Consider the following 15,775-nt stretch of genomic DNA (forward strand, 5'->3'; position numbering starts at 1 on the left):
ATACATCTGACTAAATGCTACGGAAGTGACCTTCACGCTGGACACTTCAGGGGTGTAGTGGGGAGGTGTGTGTGACCCCAGCTACAGCGACACAGACACCCAGCAGGCATCGGCTCCTGCCCACAGGCTTTCCATCACGGCCATGTAGGGCCACCAGGAGCACATCTACAAGCACATCTGCATCCACAGCCTGCTGACCACGTGCTGGCAACACAGCTAAGTATCTGACAGCACTGTCTGGCTCCTGACACACCGAGGGTCGACTTCCAGGTGTCCTCCCCTTTTCCACAGGTGTTCAGAAAAAGCAAACTGGTCTCGGTAGGCCAGACTCCATGGGCAGAACCTGGCACCAACCCTCACAAACCAGCAAGCTCTAAACCTCCAAATCCACTGAGGCATCAGAACTGCCCCATCCTCATCCTTAAGTAGCTCCAGCTGCACAGCAAAACACCCACAGCCCTTCACATGGCTCCAGCCCCCTTTGCCAGGAGGACACAGTTAATTAAGAACCACTCAGCTGATGAGCAGGAGTTCATTAACCCATAACCACTTGACTGCTACCAGCTGTCTGTCTCAGCCCCCAAACCCCACGGCAAGATTTCAGGCCCTTTTTAACTCATAGTAGTTCCTTACTCCTTGTTTTAAAAGAGCATTATTCTTTAAAGGATGATTTTCACTGCAACCGTTTTGTGATGGTGAATCCCACTTTCCGGTGCCCGCAGAGCACGTACCTGCCCCGGTGGGTGGGAGAACGCTCCAGGCAGCAGCAGGAGGACTCCCATGTGCTCTCACTTGTGCATGAACCTTCCAGCACACCCTGAACGCCTCTCCAGAGCCCTCTCTCTTTCTTCCTCTAAAGCTCCTCAAACACCTTCTGCTTCCAAAGTCCTGGAGCTCCTGGCCTCAGGAGGGCTCCAACCCTTCGCTCCCGAGTCACCCCCAAGCCCGAAAGCACAGAGGGAGCAGAGGCCATCCTCTTCCCACCATCCCCGATACACGTGCTGCGCTTGTCAGGGCAAAACTGAAGGGTTTTGCCACTCTCTTTCAAAGAAAACGGCGTGATGCTCATTTTTGGCTTTCACAACACAACCCTAGGGCATGCAGCAAAAGCAAGACCCTGAGACACACCATCCTGGATGATTAAAACCCCATCTCCATATTCTAAGTAGCCACGGAGACCAGCGGGCTGCCCAAAAGGCAGAAGATGCAAATATAAATCCCCCTGTAGACACAGGAGAACCGCACAAGCCCAACTTTCCGCGCACCGTGGATAAACATTGTGAGCATCAGACAGCAAAGAGCCAGGCACAGCCACCTCCTCTTCCCACTGCACTGCTCCTGCTCACTTATTCAAAAAATTAGAAAAGGGGACCTACCTTCAAGCCAGGAGGGAGGTCTGCAGGTAAGGAGCAAGCCAGATGCCATGCCGTAGCCTGGAGGGCCGGTGTTTGAGCATGCCCACCGAGCCACCCCCAGCTGAGGGTCGTACGGGCTGATGGAGGCACCCGTGCCACCCCTAGCCGCCAGTACCCAGCCACCAAGCCAGGGCGTCTGCCCAGGCACCACCGGGGGTGGCTGGCCCTCAGGTTAGAGATGGTGCTTCACTAAATCACCCTTCTTACTCCAAAGAGGAAATAACATTTATCTCGCTGGCTCCACTGATTATTTCTTTCCAGGTCTGCAGCCCACCAGGAGTCTGGGTGTCTTCTGGCTGCCTATGGAAGGGAACGGCTCAAGCACCGAGTGCTGCTGTGTCCCAGGGAGGATTTCTACTCTTCCCCTCTCCCAAAAGGATCAGCTGTCCTTGATTTTTTTCCCCTTGTTTCCTTTCTCTCTAAGGTCTGTAAATGGACAGTGTCCACAGAGCAAGTAGGTATGTTTACAAAAGGACTAGATTTTTTTAATGCAATCTGGATGCAGCAGAAAACAAATATCATAAGGAAGGTCCTCAAGTTATTTTTTCCCCTCAGGGTCTTCCAGCAGGTCAGGGTCTGAAACCTAAGATTTCAGTAACAACCTCAGGACAGAACAAAAGCCTAAGACATTCAGCAACAGACCTTTTATTTTCCTCCAAACTGCTACGTTACTATCTCCATGCAAAAAGATCACCCCTTAAAACAAACTTTACTGAAATTCTCAGCAGTGTGAGAAAGCTGCTGCTTTTTTTAAAGGCTGATCTACGTTCAGATGGGAGCATGTCACAAAGATAAACGCTGTGAAACTTCCTGCAGTCGCGCTGCACCACTGCTTACAGCAGAGCTCTCTCCTCTGCTTAGCCTCCCGGTATCTCAGGGAGCAGCAACATCCTATTTTTATATTGCATCCACATGAGGGAGGAAATACTGAAATAACTAGTGTTTGACCACCTGCAGGTACCGTGTTTCAGAAAGACGAGACTGTTTTCGGCTGAAAGAAATAAAGCCACACTGCTACATCTGGCCTAGGAGCAGGAAGCAGTGCATAAAAAGAGAATTTTATTGACTGCTCTGAAGTTGCATCTGATAGCACTGCGCTGCTCACCTGGGGAATAGGAACTGCTGCACAGCAATTCATTTGAAACATAATTACAGTTTAAATAATCTTCATGTCTTAAATATTATTTGTATTTACAGCCACATTTTCCAAGACAGGGGGACAGGCGAACACACTTTTATTACCCTTTCGATGCTTGTACATTCTGAGCAGAGGGGCACAAGGACTGGGTTCCAGAGGGGGCAGGAGCCTAGTGCTAGAGACACAACTGCCAGCATCACTGAGCAGGATGAAACCTGCTTCACTGTGGCCCCAACTTGCAGACTACAAAACACTTGTAGTATACAAACCTGACCTTGGTTAGCAGCGTGCTTATCAGAAGACTTCTTACCAAAGCAACGCTTTTATTATTACCAAAAAGCACACATTCATCAGCTTTGTGCGTTTCCCTTTTTTAAGCTGAGTAATTTCTCTGTTATTCAAAACTAGAACACGCACATTGTCAATTTATTTCAATCTTTGTGTAATTCTGTATCTCAGGAAAGGCTATTACGAAGGCTGCACTAAAAATCGATGAATAAAACGGTACAGACAAAGCCACATCCATGCTGTCTAGCCTGCATATTACAGGACTTCCAGTGCGAGGAAACGCTCCAGACTCCCAGGCAGTAGTGCCCTCTGTGGGATACACCACTCCCAGCGCCGAGGTTACCAAACGCCTCGCTACTACGTGAGTAAGAAAGGCTCAGGAACCGATTCTGCAGGCAGAGCCCTTGATTCTGAACTCCATTACACTTTCCAGCTTTTCTTATTTATGCATAGACACACCATCGTCACTTCCACTGTCCTGTACTCCAGTTTGGATTACTACAACCTACTTCCTCTTCTGTATTTAGCCAGGCTTGTAGCAGCTGCCAGCAAAAGGGTAAATTGTGACCGCTGATAAGATCTAGTAAATTAATATTAGAATGACAAAGTAATAGTCTGGTCATCTCTCCTCCCTAAATGTACTATGGAGAACTACCTACAAAGGTAACCTAGCCTCAAATTTCACATAAATTTATACACCGTAATTTGCTTGACATCATGTTTCCTAACATATATATTTTTTAAAAAAAGTTTACTTCTGACTACTAAATTAAGGCAGTATTTAACCATTCTGTGAGAATTTCCTAAACCATATGTCAACATTACCAGTCAGCTCTGAAGAAGCAATAAAACAATTTCCAGAGGCAACATCAGTTTTAAGAACGCTGCAGTGCAGTTTGTGCTACTTCCAGGTACTACGTGGAGTGTGGCAGGCTGGCATTTATGCTATTAAAGCAAATCAACTCCCACTACTGAAGAACAAAACCTCTTGCAATGATTACCTGAGAAAAGATCAACCCTACGAGCAAGAAAACCTTACAAACATACAACATGGCAGTGGAATTTTATAAAGAAAAGGAGCAAAAAGGTTTTTGATTTCAACAGATTCGCAATGCAATTCTCAAATATATCGTGTGAATGAACAGTAACAAATGGGGCCCCATGTTTGCTTTGGACGGAGCCCTCCTAAGGAACACAGCCAGACTGCACGTGTGCTATGCTCCCAGAAAAAAAACAACCTGTAAGCAACTGCTGCTGTTAAGTATTAAGCAGAATTTTCACATGGGAAGTTGTTCAGGCTCTTTCAATCCATTAGACTTTGTTTTTAAACAAAACTCAGTTTACATAGATACAATAAATATTTATTAACGGAATGTATGTGAGTTTCTTTCATCCTTCCTCTTACTTTCGGCACCTTACACACAGGTATCAAAGCAGCTTCCAGTCCATGCCAAGGACAAAAGTGAATTTCAAGGCAAAATGAAGGGAGGTTGAAAGTTAAGACTGGCACCTTTCAGCGCCTCCTTCCTCACGTGTTTGGCTCCCCAAACCTACAGGCAAAGTGGTGTTTCTTCTTTCCATACCTTCCTCTACCTGCTTCTTCCCACCTCATGCTCATTTAAGCTCTTCTTAGGCAGGTCACATGCTCTGCGGGAACAGTATAAAGTCATGCCTGCTCTAATGCTCTTTCAGCTATTGCAATATCCCTTTATGATTTTATTTAAAAGCCCTACCATTATTACGCCATCTCTTTCTGATCTTTTGTAATAGTTCAGTTTAGCTTTGGAATTTTACAAAAATGGAAAGAGTCTTTTTTTCAAAATATAGAGCACCGTGGCTAGGAATAAGGCAAGGGCGAGAAAGATGAGCAGCTTGTCCGTCAGTTCCCTGCGATTGTACTTTGTTATGAGCTTTCGCCCCAACTGAATTGTCCCAGACATGGACTTAAATTCTTCATTTGCTTCCAGGATGGTTCGTGAAGAATTGGCTGAAATTAAGGGGAAGAAAAAATAGAAATCAGCTAGTTGTGCTTCAAAAATACATGACAAAGGCTACAAGCATGCAATATTTGGCAATACAGACAGTGCCCGGGAGATCCTTCTAGGTCAGACTGACTTATGGGTAAGACAAATGCAGACTGTTCTTGCAGAGGCTTTCACAACTCATTAGTCTTGACGTGCTAAAGAAAAATGCAAAGCAAAGCAAGAGTACTGAATGGCTTAAAGGCCCTACGTCCTGTTGCTGAATTTTTGATTTTCAGGTTACCAGATAAAAACCTAGTTCAGATTTTTTATGAACACAGTGCTACCTGAGAGCTCGCTAGAAGCAGAGTGAAATAAGAATGGTGCTTGAACCACCGATTTAAGGGGGAGAGATCACCATCACTGTCAGCAGCACCTCTAAGCAGCAGTAGGACAGGTCAGTATTTGAATATATTAAATGCACAACTGAAACTGTTCCCCCAAGCTAGAACCTGAATCAGTGTGATTCAGATGAGATTGCAGAAAGTGAAAAAGCAGCATGCAGCAGCAAGAGATCCTTAATTACTCAGCTCTAACAATTTAAACAGTTTTTAACAGTTATTTTTGGCAATCATAATTCTTTGGGGCTTTTTTCCTAATAAAAAACCCCAGAAAATCAACTAGGGAAAAAGTGCGTTGATTGGTCTCAACTAAAGACAGAATTTGAAGATATTCCAAAACAGTAAGATGGTACATCGGTTCCTTTCAACTTCTCTTTCCCTGTGAGACAATAAACAAGCAAACAAACAAATGCCCCAAGCTCCTCAGCCTTCCTCCTTTCAAATTACTGTACGAAAGCAAAAGCCCAGGAGTTCCCTTTTTCTTATATTACAGAACGCACACCCTGTACAGCAGTGAATGCGGGTAACACACTCTCTACTGAACTGACTGATTAAAGACAGGCCAAGCTCCAAGTGTGTTACAGAAACAAGCATAGTAGAAACACATCCGTAATATTTTTCAAACCATTACATACCATCTTAAAGAAGCATTTTGATCCAAATGAAAATAGAAAACTTGTTTCACATTGTTAATGACGAAGTAGAGCTTCCCTGCTTCGTGGCTGCATTTATTCACTGCCTACTGGGAAAGGACTTGCTCAGAAAAAAGGAAACTCTAACTACTGATTCAGAATTTGCAGCTGGGTTTTGTAAATGACCTTTGATGGTTTTTCCCTTGATGAACTCCAAGCGCTGTTCAGTCAGAAACAGGGTGAAAAAGTGTCTGTCAAACTGTCTTTTTAATGGGAGAAGAAACATGCTACTTTTACATGAACAAACCGTGCCCAGCTGCCATCCTCAGATAGGGGCAGAAAACAAGGAAGGCAAAAGCTGTGTTATTTATCCTCATCTTTAAACTGTTCTCTCTTCTGCCCAAAAGCACAGCTAGTAAGAGGCCCAGGCAACATAGATCCAACTTCTGAACGCTTCATGAATCAGCAGTTGTGACAGGTCACTTGATTTATTGTCTTAGGAGTCTAAGCCAAAGAACTGGGTGAAATCTTGGTTTCACAGTCCCTGATGCACTGCTGACAGAGCAAGTGACCTCGGGTTCAAGTCACTTGATCTCCCTCTCTCTTAGTCATCCCAGCTGGATGGAGACTGGGTGAAAACAGTCCTCCACACACACTGTTCCCTCTGCGTATGGACCTGTACCCACGCTTTTATTTTCCCTACCGATACCAAATGCATGGCAGGACAGCAGCACAGAGTAACACCAAACACACCCTTAGCACGATGTGAACTCACATGGCTTTTACAATTGCTTTTATGTGAAACTAAAACAAAAGCTCCTCACCCTGCCCCCTTCTTCCTGCCTTCTTTTACTTTTCATTATCGTGAAACAGAAACTCCAACAAACAGGTCCATGCAATGTATATTATTATTTTCTATTTATGTCAAACTGTAAGAGGAGTTCTGCTGGATGGCCCTTCAATTATCATTGTAGTACGTTCTCCTACAGCAAAGCACATTTCCACTATGCTCCATGCCACGTCCGTTTGTGTCTCCCTGCTCTAACAGAACTGGCAAAAGGTGCTTCAATCATCCAATCCATACCCAAAACCCAAACATCTGTACCTAGGGTTTGCACAGTCTCCTCACTCTGCTGGACTTGTTGTGACATCATCCTGCTAATGCCCATCAGACTCTCTGTGATGTTACTTGCACTCTCTGCCAGACTTTCCTTTGTAGTCTTCCTGGAAAAGAAAGGGAAAAAGTAAAGCAGGAAGGGATAAAATTATGTCTGCAGGTACTGTGGGGGAAATGCTGCCGCCAGAGAGCTTAGAACAGAGCTTGGCACCAAACACTTCTGCCACTGTACAAAAGACTCAACTATTTTTTACAGCATGAGAAATTCAGATTATCTTCACTAAACATTAAAAAAAAAAACCAAACCCCACGGAACATTAAAGTAATGAACCAAAACAACTGCTAGTGGCTCAGAATCTCACAGGGGCCCGTATTTCACAACTTACTCATCCATGACTGTACAACTTCAGTATGAGCTGGTATGGAAGCACTGATACCACTTTATTATCCTGGGTATCCCATTTGTTGCTTTCAATACAGGAACCGTGTACACTTACATCCAGATTTGCATGTGAGAACAGCTTCCATAGTGATCCACTACTTATAATATACTTATAACCCTGACTGGAATCAATGTAAAAGGTGGTCAGAAAAACTATGAAGGCTCACTTTTCTACTTAGACAAGCCAACACCAAGAAAACATGAAATGACCACAATCCTTAACAGTTTAAATCTTCACAAAAGGTAAATGCACTCATTAGAAACCATGTAGCCCAAGGTTCATTGCAGCTGTTACAAGGCTGCAAAGGGACGGTGAGGGCCAGCAACAGATTTCCTTCCTGGCACCTTAGAAAAGCTACGTTCCAGATAAAAGTAAATAACTTAAAACCATCATGTCGCTTCCATTCAAAACTAGTGAATATAGCATACGCTGCTTAAAGCTCAGATCACAGCGCAATGGTCTAATACCTGTGTCTTAAGGAGTCTCTTCCCTGCAGCAGTTGATCTTTCTCAGAGTTGTCGATAGCAATTTTGCAAGCTAGATTCGCCTTTCTCCAAGCTGCCTGATTGCTGAAATCACAAGAGGACAACGTTGTAACACGATGGGAACAGCTTGCAAGCAAAAACTATTTTCACAGAGCAACCACCACTGAAACTGAGAACCCCAGTGATGCGTGGACTTTGTATCACACCACAGAACAACAAAACACTTGCTATCATTTCTTCTCCGAAGTGTATAGCTTATGAGGCGAGGGAAGAAAACTGTGCCAGCTGTGAAATGACAGACTCTCAAGCCACCTGCTTACAGGGTCAGCTCCTCAAAGGGTTGGACCATGGTGACGGTGTCAGGACAGGAGAGAGGAAAGCAGAAGGCGGCAGTCCTGTCCTTTCTACCCCTCATCTGCTCTTGGTCTTGGGCAACACAGCACCGTGTCAGTGCCAGCACAGGCGCTGCTCGCGCTGGGGGAGGCTGGATCACCTCAGGGTGCAGGGGGCCTGCAGGGAGCAGGGGCTGCCCGACCCACCTCAGCATTTGCTTCTTGTGGTTTTCCACCTCCCGCAGCAAGGCCTGCTTCTCCGACTCCTTATCCTGCTCCTTGGCCATCTGCTCCAGCTCCTGTGGTGCAAAGCCGCAACACGAAAATCCCATCAGGGCCTGGGGCCCAGCGGCGAGCCAGAAGCGGGCTGACGCCACAGCCCCCCCCGCCGGGCCGGCCCCCCGCCCCCCGCCCCCGGCCCTCGGCCTCACCTGGATGCGGCCGCGGAGGTGGCGGAACTTCTCCTTCACGACGGCGTTGAGCTCCGTGAGGGCGCCGAGCGGCCCCGGGCAGTCCCGGATGTCCTGCAAGGCAGCGGCCCGGTCAGCGCGGCCCGCGCCGGGCACCCCCCCCGGGCACCGCACACACACCCCCGGGCACCCCCCGCAAAGCAGCGGCCGCCCCGCAGCCCCGGCAGGGGGAACCCGCCGCGGGGGCGGGCGGCGGTACCTGCACGGCCGCCTTGATCTCCAGGTCGAACTTGACGATCTCCTGGTGGCAGACCCGCACCGGCACGCCGCCGGCCGCCGCCATCTTGCGCGGGAAGGGAGAGGCCGCGGCTCCGCCGCCGGCCCGCGGGCGCCGCCTGTGGGCACCGAGGGGCGGGCGCCTCCCCGGGCCTTGTGCCGCCGCCGCGGGGCTGCGCTGAGGGGCCGGCGGCGGCCCGGTGCTGAGTACCGCGCGGCGCGTCCCTCCGCGCTGCCAGCTCCGTAGCCCTGCGGGTGGCGGGCGGCCCGTCAAGCACAAGGCGGCTGAGGGCCGGGGAGGGGCCCTGTGCCCTCCCGAGATAAAAACGGGCCCGAGGGAACAGCTGCGGGGCAGCCGGGAGAAGCAGGGGTGGCAGGGGGCCGCGCCAGCCCCCCCGGGACGCAGGGAACAGGCCGAGGCCCGTAGTAGGGCTGGCCAGGGGCGCAGGGGTCCCCCGCAGCCGGGGGAGAGGCACGGGGCGAGCCGCGCAGCAGCTCCCCGGGTGCCTCTCCCGGGAGCCTGGATCCCGGATCCCAGCGCATCCTCCCGGCCGTGCCGGCAAGCCCGGGGGCGGCGGGCTGCAGCCCAGCGCTGCCGGTGGCCCCGCAGCGGTCAGCAGGAGCCGCGCGGAAAACCGAGTTGCTGCCGCACCCAGCCCCCATCCCTGCCGAAGGGGAGCTGGTGCCGGTGCCAGGAGGGCGCTGACTGCAAGAGACGCTGCACCATCCACCGTCACCCCCCCAATGACTGGAGACGGTATTTCCTCCACAATTTTTATTTTAAATTACAAAGGATGTTGCATACATTGATGAATTTGTATCTGGATAGAAGTGCTAGGGACCGAGGGTGACAGAGTAAACAAAGTCAATAGTTTAATTGTGCCTCTCTTCAAAAAAATAAAAACTGCACAACTATTAACCAACATTAAACATTGCAATTCTTAACAGATCATGCTTTTAACAAGGTAAATTTATTTTCTAACAGAGACAAGACTTTCAGTAAGTTTTGCTGAGCTCCAGTTGGAAGTTGATTATAGAATAATATCAAGGACAGCATTACAATCATGACCCCAAGCGTAGGCAGAACAGGATGCCATGTTTTGTTTAAAATGCCTTTTTTTTTCTTTCTTTCTTTTTTTTTTTTTTTCCCATCAATCACCTACATCCGCATGTGCCATCAGCCTCAAGAGTTTACCCGGCAACAAATACTGAGCAGTAAGTTTTCCTTGGGTGTAATATTCTGCAAGGATAGATGATTCAAATCAGAATGTATAAATATCCACCATAATAAAAAACCTCAAGAAAATTAAAGTGCTGCTACTAGGTTCTGTTCCTTAATCAGAAGATTTTGATAGGGTGGGATGGATGTGCTTTTGCCAATACCAAATCCAGTCCGAAGTTTTCCTTACAGTAGCTAGTGAACTCGGCCAAATTTGATATACACAGATATCAGACTACAAAATATTCTTCACCCAAGAAAATCTCAGAACACTGATGTTATCTCAAAAGTTTTGAGTTGGTTTTTTTTTTTATGGAGAAAAAAAAAGCAGCGTGGCTTGAGATAGCTCTGGCTCCACCTTTAGCTCCACAGCTCATTAGAAAGACAATAAATGCATAGTCAGTATTTGCTCCTGTGGAAGTTCATGAGTGTGTAAGAGGCTGAGGATTACAATTCAGTGCACACATACACCTTCTTATCATGTTAGAAGCACTGGGGGAGAAAACATGGCATATTGTGAAATGTAAATTGTAGAAAGATAGAGACATTTTTGTATGCTGCAAGGAAGATATAACCTAAAAGTGCCATCTTTCACTAATGACATTTAAGAATCCCAATTTATTATATTGGGAGATAGTCAAGAGTGGTGTTTTCTCAACATACTAATGCCCTTAATACAGTTACAAGAAGAATCAGTCACTGAAGCAGTAACTGTTTGAAATGTACTTCACACGATCCCTGGGGTAAACAAAATAAACCTCAGCTGTGTGCAAGGCTGTGTCAATAAGCCAAGACCACACCTAGCAGCACACTTAACTAGATGATTTCAACCGAAGCCTCCAACTGAAAATAAAATCATGATTAGACGCATTCTTGAAATTCAGGTCTCAAGGCCAAAGACAGATCCTAACATTCACGGTTCATAACTGGGTTATGCCTCAACAGAATTTCAGGAAGACTAGCAAGCACGTTTGAGGAACAGAATTGCATTTGCTGTTTCTGCTGAAGACAACTTGTATACAACCCTTTGAAATTTTCCTGATAAAGCCTTTACAGCTTTAAAAAAATAGCTATGTTTAAATGATTTATGGAAAAGAAAAGCACATCCAGTCTTTACATTTTGTAAATAAGCTAACCATTTTATTAACAAAGGCAAATGTCAGATAAATATTAGTGGGGCATCTTTTAAAAATAAAATCAAAACTGACACCACTACTTCAGAAGCATCTGGTTGCTTTTAGGTTAGTTAAAGACCCTTCATCCATGTTAGGGTTTTCTTGTTTGCTCTTTTTTAAAAAACAAAACAAAAACAAACAAAAACCCAACAAAACCCAAACCTTTTTCCTGGCCCTCTCCATATGGAAAAAAAAAGTCTGTCTATAAAGAATTAGGAACTGAATGCAGCTGAGCCTGACTCTCACATCAGCTTTACAGCAATGCAACTTCATTAAATCACAATGACTTCAACTGGTATGATAAGAAAATCCAGCCCACCCACACGTAAACATAGCTTTAGTAGTAAGTCTCTCTCATCCAAAAAAAGTACTCACCAAGTATCTGAAAATGTGTTCAATAAACCATGAAAGGAAGCGTTAGCAAAAGGGGTTTAGGGCTAAAAAACACCCTTCATGAGCACCCCCACGTTTTACAAGGCCATTCAAAAACTAGTCTTCCATATAAATACAAAAGGACTACTACCGAGAGAAACTGAAATCAGATCTATCCAGACTTTCTTCAGGATACTTTTTATCAGCTCTGATTCCATTTCAGAAGGGTTAGGTTTGAAGAGTTCAGAGGGAATGAAAAACATTTAGTTCTAGATGTACAAGTAAGGCACAATATAAAGCCACATCATCATCTGTCATGAAGGAAGTAGGAAAGGACGAGAATCATACATGGTACAGCAGAACAAGCGGTCCATCGATTCAGACTGTGGCACCTAAGTTCAGACTGACGAGATCTCAACAAGAGCAGTTATGACAGCATGCTTTTAATATGGAAACAAATTCTAGAGAATCCAGTGTATCAGAAAAAGGAAGAGCTTTTGTTTGTATTAAATCAAAAATATATAATTGTTTTTGGATATAGGATTAAAAGTGAATATTCACAATGCCTACACTCAAAAACAAACAAAAAAATCCAGGACTTCATTAAGATCCACATACCATGTATGAACACTGAAAATCTTTAGAAAATGGTATTCTCTAAAGATCATCCAAAAATGCATGCCACAATTGCCAAAAAACAGAACATGTACATTTGTTGGTTTTTATACCCTTATAAGATTTTTGTTTGTGATAAGTATACACTAAATGTATATATTTTAATGACACTAGAGGAAGCAGATTGTTACTGGCATTAAAGTACAACCATTTCTAGACGGTTTAAATGCCACAGAGTCCCCTGGTTAAAATGTAAAGCTGCACAGCTTGCCTATGTCACCTTTATGATAAAGTTAAACCAGCAAAAGGTCTTATCTTTACTCTACATTTTACTGCCAGGTTTTATTTGTATCAAGTATCGCTGCAGCATTCTGACCAGCCCAGAGTTAGCAGCAAGTGGCAGGAATCATATAAAACGCAGTTTCTTTTTTTTTTTTTTTTTTTTTTTTTAAACAAAGTGCTTGTCTAAGATATACATACATATAAATAGTTACAAAATAAAGTGTCGACATTAAAAAGCTCAACTATTTAAAAGCTTTAACTTAAAATAATACACAGAAAACACTGAAATGCAAGGGTATGGAATTCACTAAAGATTCAAAGTCTACTTTGAAATGCTAGACCAAAATCATATTCTGGTTTTCAGACAAAAATAAAAAGCTATAAAGTTATATTTGCCCAGTATTTCTGAGCAGTACAAAGGGGGCTTTTTAATACCTTGTCAGTTTAATTTGTCACAGCTTTTACCCGATTGCAAAACTGCTCTCTTAATGTTTAGAAGTGCTGCCTTGTCTACAGAGTTTGGATATAGCATAAGGACCGCCTGTATCTGAGCAGCACGGTAACACCATTCATCCGAAAGGAACAGTATTCAAATCTTGGTACAGACATGGCCTTAACTTCACAAGAGACATTCTTTGTCGGGTTTTATGGGCCGTATGCATCTCCAGAATAACTGCAACACCGGCAATAATTACAACAGGAATACATCTGACCCACTGTGTAAAGCAGCAGCCAACTCTCGCCTCGCCCTAACAACAAAACCACCTGAAACAAGAACACCCACATTCCACTCAGATTTTGCAAGTCTTAAGTGGATTTACAAAGTTTTGCCTAAATTGCCCTGGGTATTTGTTCAGTCTCTTGTAGGAAAGACTTTCCGTACAGCTCAGTAGTGGTATTTTGGCCTCCTCCTCCCTTTTGAGTCTTCCAAAATATTTAGATACAAAGTAAGCTGTGTGCACACTCACAAGTATGTGGCAGGACTGCCACCTCCATCAGCCACTCTTACTGCACTATTACCGCTTCAGCCTTTTTTTTTTTATAGTACAAGCTTGGATATAAAAATAATCTACTTACAAACAAAAAGGAATCACAGTACAAACAAACTTAGACAAACTAGAAATGGAGAAGTTCCCCAAAGGGAGCGGGGAGAAAGCCTTCATGGACTTTTGCATTTTTTTTTCAGCAGCTACATTTGAAAATATTTGGTATTCCTATTTTCAGTAAACAGTGTTTTGTCATCTTTAAATAGGGAGAGAAAGAACAGGGAGGAAAAGGGGGTGGGGGTCCATGAAACCAGAGAATGATCTTGCCTTGAGATAAAAGACTTTCTCATCAAAGGCTAAAGCTTTTAATCTGTACGTTAACACTGACTACAAAGCCAACTCTTATTAGCAGAAGAGCAAATAAGAACTGTGGGTTAATATTCCTCAATCATAGAAACTACTGAATTAACAAGAATAAGTCACATATAAGTTTGAAGAAGCTAGTTTCGAAATACCTGTACAAAAATATAAAAGTCTATAAATTTTTTTTTTGTTTGTTTGAAGCCTGTGTTGATCCTTGGAAACATCACATGCATAATAATACATCAACTGGAAAAGTGGCAACTAAGGAATTAGATATTTGTAGCTCTTTTTTCTCTTTACATATATACACATTACAATAAAAATAATTTTATTTTGGTTGTTTGGTGGAAGTATACTACAACAAGCTAAATATTTTTTTAAATTCTCAAAGTTGAAAACTATTTTACCAATAGCTTACTAAAATCCAAATATATTAAAATCTCCTACAGTAAGTGCAGAGAAAAAAGATTTAAAGACTCCGAGACGGCCACCAACTTATCTACCATGGAAGCGAACTACAAGAACAGCAAAATAATATTGTTACGTATGAATGCTCCTTCTGTAGATAATTGGACCCAAACAAAAAAATTCACAGTTCAGTAAGATCCCTAACCCTGACCTTTAATTTTTTTTCTTTTTTTCGTTTGTTTTTACATTCAGTACAGTATCATATAAGCTGTGCAAAACTTTACTTAGACTGGCAGTTCGCCATATCAGTTGCATTTGTCTTTGGTACAAAAATAAACAATCGCATTAATGTGCAAGTATTTGTTTTCTTCCGGCCAAAGTACCGAAATTTAGTTTTCTAGAGCCATCTTTTATACAATACATAGACTCTGTGGCATATATCTACATTTTCAACATATTCCTATATACATTCAAAAAATTTAAGAGCTGGAACAAATACATTAAAACCTATAATCATACCATCTATACATCTTGGTTTTTCCCCTCAGGGTTTTCTTCATACAAAACTTTACCAGCTTATACTGATAGCTCTCCCCCCAAAATACAAGGCACAAAGAATATACTTTTTTTTCTCTTGCTTGCACAGACATTTAAATACTATATTAAGCTCAGAAAATTAAAAGTTTTATATGGCACACTAGCTCTAATGCCACGTGTGCTATGTACAAGTTAATGGTTGCAAAGAAAGCTTACTGTTTTTTAAGAACCAAAGAAAATCCAAATACTAAAAAACCCCAAAACAAAACAACAAAAAACTCCCTAAACTGACAGCTTCCTCTTATTTTACTTGGAGCATAAACCTGTCACAATGTCTGGCATATGCTACAAATTTTTACTAGCAAAACCATGTTTTTGCTTCTAAAACAAAAGTAATATATTCTGGTCCTACATAACTTAATTTTAAAATAATTCTCATCTCTGTTTTAAGCTTAAAGCAGCTTTGAAACTATCTGGTTTATGGTCCAAAAATGCTATTAAGCATTTTATATCACACTTTGAATTATTACATTGTTATTTAAAAACAATGGAACCTAACTGTAAGTGTTTAGGTAATGCTAAACTGACATGCAGACCAGAATGCAATTTACAATGAAGTACTTGACAACACAGGTAGAATCTGAATGATGAGAATAGCTGAACTCATATCTTAAACTTTTGACATTGGTATTCGTAGCCCTACAAGGCCACCGGTGGGGTCTCCTTCTGCAGTCCTCTCTAAAACTTGATTCACAAATTCTGATGTCTGTCCAGCTACAGGTAGCCCTAAAAAGGAGGGTAAGAAAACATCCTGTAAGGTTACTATTCACTGCACGTATTTGTATGTTCCTGTAAGTAATACAAAGCCAATGAACACTAGTTAGTAGCCAACAAAAAGGCACAGGTAACTGAAATCAGGA

At 43.6% G+C, this 15,775-nt stretch overlaps 2 protein-coding genes across 9 annotated transcripts in view; both read right to left on the reverse strand.

Annotated features, from left to right (window-relative positions):
• Positions 1 to 2,633: 2,633 nt before the first annotated feature.
• BNIP1 (BCL2 interacting protein 1) lies at positions 2,634 to 9,017 on the reverse strand. 2 transcript variants are annotated; one of them, XM_037396451.1, is made up of 6 exons: positions 8,882 to 9,016; positions 8,644 to 8,736; positions 8,420 to 8,511; positions 7,863 to 7,964; positions 6,941 to 7,059; positions 2,634 to 4,828 (listed from the first exon to the last, which is right to left on the reverse strand). In XM_037396451.1, exons 1-6 carry the CDS (start codon positions 8,963 to 8,965, stop codon positions 4,632 to 4,634), a joined length of 687 nt encoding a protein of 228 aa, XP_037252348.1. In that variant the 5' UTR covers positions 8,966 to 9,016; the 3' UTR covers positions 2,634 to 4,631. The 2 variants fall into 2 exon arrangements, with proteins under 2 accessions (XP_037252348.1, XP_037252347.1); XM_037396450.1 differs by having other exon boundaries at positions 8,420 to 8,736; positions 8,882 to 9,017.
• Positions 9,018 to 9,850: 833 nt separating this feature from the next.
• Positions 9,851 to 15,775, reverse strand: part of CREBRF (CREB3 regulatory factor) — a 29,008-nt gene continuing 23,083 nt past the window's right edge. For all 7 annotated transcript variants that reach the window (XM_037396445.1, XM_037396444.1, XM_037396442.1 and 4 more), the window contains one exon: positions 9,851 to 15,641. In XM_037396445.1, the coding sequence (XP_037252342.1) occupies positions 15,526 to 15,641 (116 nt within the window). In that variant the 3' untranslated portion in view covers positions 9,851 to 15,525. The remainder of the gene's footprint in view (positions 15,642 to 15,775) is intronic.

This window comes from Falco rusticolus, chromosome 8 (genome assembly GCF_015220075.1).
Source record: "Falco rusticolus isolate bFalRus1 chromosome 8, bFalRus1.pri, whole genome shotgun sequence".
Lineage (NCBI taxonomy): Eukaryota > Metazoa > Chordata > Aves > Falconiformes > Falconidae > Falco > Falco rusticolus.

Coding starts and splice junctions, on each gene's coding strand:
- BNIP1 (XM_037396450.1), bottom strand. CDS start 8,965: ATGGCGGCGGCCGGCGGCGTGCCGGTGCGGGTCTGCCACCAGGAGATC. Junction 7,965..8,419: donor CACAAGAAGCAAATGCTGAG/GTGGGTCGGGCA, acceptor TTGTGATTTCAG/CAATCAGGCAGCTTGGAGAA. Junction 4,829..6,940: donor GGAGACTGTGCAAACCCTAG/GTACAGATGTTT, acceptor CCTTAATTTCAG/CCAATTCTTCACGAACCATC.